Source organism: Ipomoea triloba, chromosome 6 (assembly GCF_003576645.1).
Source record: "Ipomoea triloba cultivar NCNSP0323 chromosome 6, ASM357664v1".
Taxonomy (NCBI): Eukaryota; Viridiplantae; Streptophyta; class Magnoliopsida; order Solanales; family Convolvulaceae; genus Ipomoea; species Ipomoea triloba.
Window position 1 is genome coordinate 17,230,107 of NC_044921.1, and position 4,614 is coordinate 17,234,720.

Genomic DNA, 4,614 nt, shown 5'->3' on the forward strand with positions numbered 1-4,614 from the left:
ATGGCAATGTAAAAAAAAAAATTCATTTTAATGGATAGTTAATGTTAGTAATAAAATCATTAAGGAAAAATTGTAGTTTTAATCCAATAAATTTTTAGGCAGTTATAAATGTGACGCATTTAGTCATTTTACCAGCTCAAATTAAGAAGAATGGAATTCGAACTTGTCCTTAATCATCTTGTTTAGGGTTACCGGGTGTATTAAGACCTTTTTATGATGGATGGCGTTATTTTGGACATAAATCTAAGCAACACTAACAAATTAAAAAGGACAATCAAGTTGTATTTTCAATTTGGTTTTATTAGATTAAAAGTTTAAAACTTAAAACGACACTCAGCACTAACAAGGTTCTATTACACATTAGAGATGATCTTTGTAGGTGATTCAACCAATTTCGGATGGGGAAGAGAGCATTTATTGGAGTTTAGTATATTTGTAATGTGAGAATTAGAATTATTAATAGTTAAAAAGAAATATTTACAATATTCAAAATTTACTAAAATGTTCTTAATTACTACTCATGTCAAAAATACGTGATTTTTTCCATTCAAAATAATAACCATAAAAAAAGACTAAATACGCCACATTGAATCAACTTGATTGGCGTGAGCGATCATGCACTTTCATTTCTTAAAAAAAGGTCGGGAGTTCAAAGCTACCGCTTGTATAGAAAACTAATATGGCTAACACTTTGTTACTTAATTAGGCTGGCTCAGTGCGAATGGAGGTTAATCTTAATATGATATGAGTTTAAATGCGTCACTTATAGTTAGGACTTACTCAAGACATCATGTGATTTAAGAAGAAAAGTCACCTTAGTAACTAATTAGTAGTACTATTACGACACTATATTAAATATTAATTAAGGATGAAGGTAAGTTATAACTAAAGAATCAAATTGTAATTTTTTAATGATCAAATTTATTGAAAAATATAACACGATAATTATATAAAAATAAATGATATTTTACCCTTAAAAACAATCAAGCTGGTGGCCCACTGAACATTTTCTCCATTTTTTTTTTCTCTCTCTTGAATTGGATCTCCTCAATCCTAATGGCTTTAGTACAATTAATTGAAACAAAAAACAGAAACATAAATAGCAGAGCACATTGTGAATTGTGATTCAGTAAATAATCTGAAAACTAATTAAGCAGTTCCATCTTGACCGTTCACTTTGTTTCCATTCCCCATCTCCACACTATTATTAGCTTTCTTGCCTTCGCCTTTATTACCACGATATATAGCATACAACATCAGCTGCACCATTCCCAACATCGATCCCACACCGTTTGGCACCTGCATTACATATTCATTTGAATTCAACTATATATATATATATATATATATATATATATAGAGGGTCAGGTTCAGGTGCGGCCGTGCTCTCCCGTACAACCGTGCGGTTCACACCACTCAATGTTACGAAATACACCACTCTAAGAAACACACCACACAAATATGCACTGTGGTGTGTTTCTTAACATTGAGTGGTGTATTTCGTAACATTCAGTGGTGTGTGACCGCACGGCCGCGCGGGAGAGCACGGCCGTACCTGAACCAAAATCTATATATATATATATATATTGCATACATTTTGAGTGTATAGTGGTCTAATTGCACTTTTTTTTTTGTTCAAGTAGCTTAATTGCATTTTCAAGTTAAGTTCAGTGACCAATTTGAACCTTATTCATATATATTTATATATTTATCAGGTATGTAGTAATGTAATTGAATACAATTAATAAATTAATTAAATACTTACTGCAATGAAAGGGTCCTTGCCAAGGAGTCCATAGACGAACCATGAAGTACCACACAGGAATACGAACAACGACAAGAAGAATGGCATAAACTCCACGCTTTTCGTTCTAATCACCATCATCTACGCACGCATCAAAAAATTATCTTCATTAATTAAATTTATAATACATTTTACAGGCACTCCAACCCGACAGAGTATTTGAGATGATGTAAATTAGGATGATTCAATAACTCAACAGACAAGAGATCTGTTAACTCTAGACATAATTCCCAAATCGTCATTGCCGAGATTCGAACCTGATTTCTTCTTCCAAATATTGTCTACTGAACTAAGCCTGCGCGGGCAATAAGGTTGAAAGCTAGGATAGGATAATTAAAGATAAGAGGACATACCATGATAGAGAGAGGAGAGCCATACATAATGATGGAAAAGATTGCAGCAGCAAAACCACAGAAGATTTTCCTGGCATGGGCGTGAAGAGCAAGCAGAGATACCAAAGCGACTGCAGAGAAAATAGAGAGCACCAGAGCCAATAGGCCAGAGATTTTGGCCTTTTCTCTCTTGGGCGCAAAGATGAGGAAAATAAGCACATAGATTGCCTCAAGCCCTGCTCCTGTGCCATTGATAATTGATACCAGTGTATTGTTTGGTGATACCAATGGCAGACCATACCTATTTAATTATATATATATATATACCACTGTTAGGATTAAACACTTAGTACTACTACACCTGATAGCTCACAACGAAGAAGGCCCAATTTTATTTCTTTATATACAGTTACATTCTCCAGAATCCAGAGGTAAGGTGCTGGACTTGACTCTTAATTGGCTCTGCCCAACAATCCCCTAACCACCAATTGCTGGACTTGACCCTTTACTGGCCTCCGTCCAACACACACCAAAATCAACATTATTATTATTATTATTATTATTATAGATTTGTTAGTTTTGCAAAAACTATAATTCACTTTCAATTTATTTTTAATGTTGTTTGAGTGGTTAATTAAAGATTAATCTCATGATTTATAAAAATGCAAAAAGACCCTTTCAGGGAGAATTAGAGATACAAATTACATATATATAATAGTTTTACAAAGTTGTACATCCTGCTTTATAAGTTGTACTCTACTCTATATATTTTTGAGAAAACACAAAGTACAATTTTATAGAATACACGGCATTGTAAAATTTTCTCGTAAAACAATAGTGCTACTTCATAAAATTTTCATGGAAGTCGTAACACCTTTAAGAGAAAGGATTATCAGCCCTTGGTCAATCAAATTATGGGATGCAAATTATTAATTTTTTTTCTTATTCATAATTAATTTAATTTTCAGATTTAGAAAAATCAATTTTCTCTCTATAATTAATTCTCGATAATCTGTATTTAAAAAAAAATATTTTCACCCCCAAGAAACACCCTCCTCTTACTAATTCTTTTTTTTTTTCTTTCTTTCTTTTAAGGGCTTTTTGGTCATACATTAGGTTGAAAAATAAAGAAAAAAATGGGTGAAAAAAATTTCCCCATCTCTCTCTCTCTCTCTTTTTAATTATTATTATTACCAATGATATGTTATAGTAATTAATATATATTCAAACAAACTTGAAAATTATATGACATTTGAAATTATTTTTTATATTTACTAAAAATAGAAAAATAAAACATATGTAAACACAATACATATATGTTATCTTTTAAGTAGCATAGAGTTCTGTTTGGAGTCAAGTATATAATATAATTAATTAATTATTTGAACAGACATACCAGGTGGAGAGCAAGCAATTGAGTAGTGTCATAACATAAGGTATTCCAGAAAACTCCTCAGTTGATCTCTTCTTAATCACCCTCTTGAAAGTAATCCTAATAGAAATTAATAACAAATTAATTACCAAAAATAGAATAGATTAAAAATATAAATATACAAAAGATAAAAATACACTTTACTGGTAAAAAAAAATCAAAATAAACAATGAAATAAATTCATTTCCGTAAATTATATCGCATTCTATGAATCAAACGTGCTAAACTGAGTATTTTTAGTATTGAAATTGTGAAATTTTTGAATATATAAATTGTATTTCCAAGTCAAAACACATAAATTGTAAATTTTTAAATGGTAAATTGTGAACATTTGAAACCCGAATCTAACTTGCAGTAGATCTAGGTACACAGAATAATTTGTAAAGAGAGAGGGAGAGCTAAGAGTAATATCTCACACTGGTGCCAAGAAGAGAAATAAGCCAGTAATGTTCCCTGTTGCATGAATAGAGTAATTAAATTAATTCATTATTTAAGAATTTATTTAGTTTCTTAAAGAAATATGTTAGCCACAGATGGAGGAAAAAAGTATATTACCAAAAACTCCAAACGTAGTGTGAAGAGCTTTGACAATCGCCATGGCGGAAATATGGAGATGTACTTTCTGATGATCGAGAGAGATAGAGAGGGGGGAGGGGGGAGAGAGATTTATCAAAACACTACACGGATAATATCCATACACACACCTATATATACACATTATATATATGTATGTATGTATATATTGATATTAAAATTAATATATCTGGAATAATAGTATTGCGTGCCTGTGGAAAGTGTTGATAAACGGTGCAGTGGTTGATGAGGTGTGTGTGTGTTTGTATTAGCAGCATGTATAAATTCTGCCAAAATATTATGAGTTTTTGTTTTGTCGTATGGATACTTTTGCTTTCATTTCGGTGTATTATTATTATTTACGTGAAGTGTATGTATTGTGGGTTTGTATCCCGTCCTTATCTTAAATTATATATATATATATATATATATATATATATATATATATATATATATATATATATATATATATA

General features: G+C 31.0%; 1 protein-coding gene across 1 annotated transcript; it reads right to left on the bottom strand.

Moving 5' to 3' along the window:
- Window positions 1-948: 948 nt before the first annotated feature.
- LOC116022602 (bidirectional sugar transporter SWEET1-like) lies at window positions 949-4,225 on the bottom strand. The gene is made up of 6 exons (XM_031263371.1): window positions 4,124-4,225; window positions 3,985-4,021; window positions 3,533-3,628; window positions 2,158-2,437; window positions 1,766-1,885; window positions 949-1,299 (listed from the first exon to the last, which is right to left on the bottom strand). Exons 1-6 carry the CDS (start codon window positions 4,164-4,166, stop codon window positions 1,150-1,152), a joined length of 726 nt encoding a protein of 241 aa, XP_031119231.1. The 5' UTR covers window positions 4,167-4,225; the 3' UTR covers window positions 949-1,149.
- Window positions 4,226-4,614: the final 389 nt, after the last annotated feature.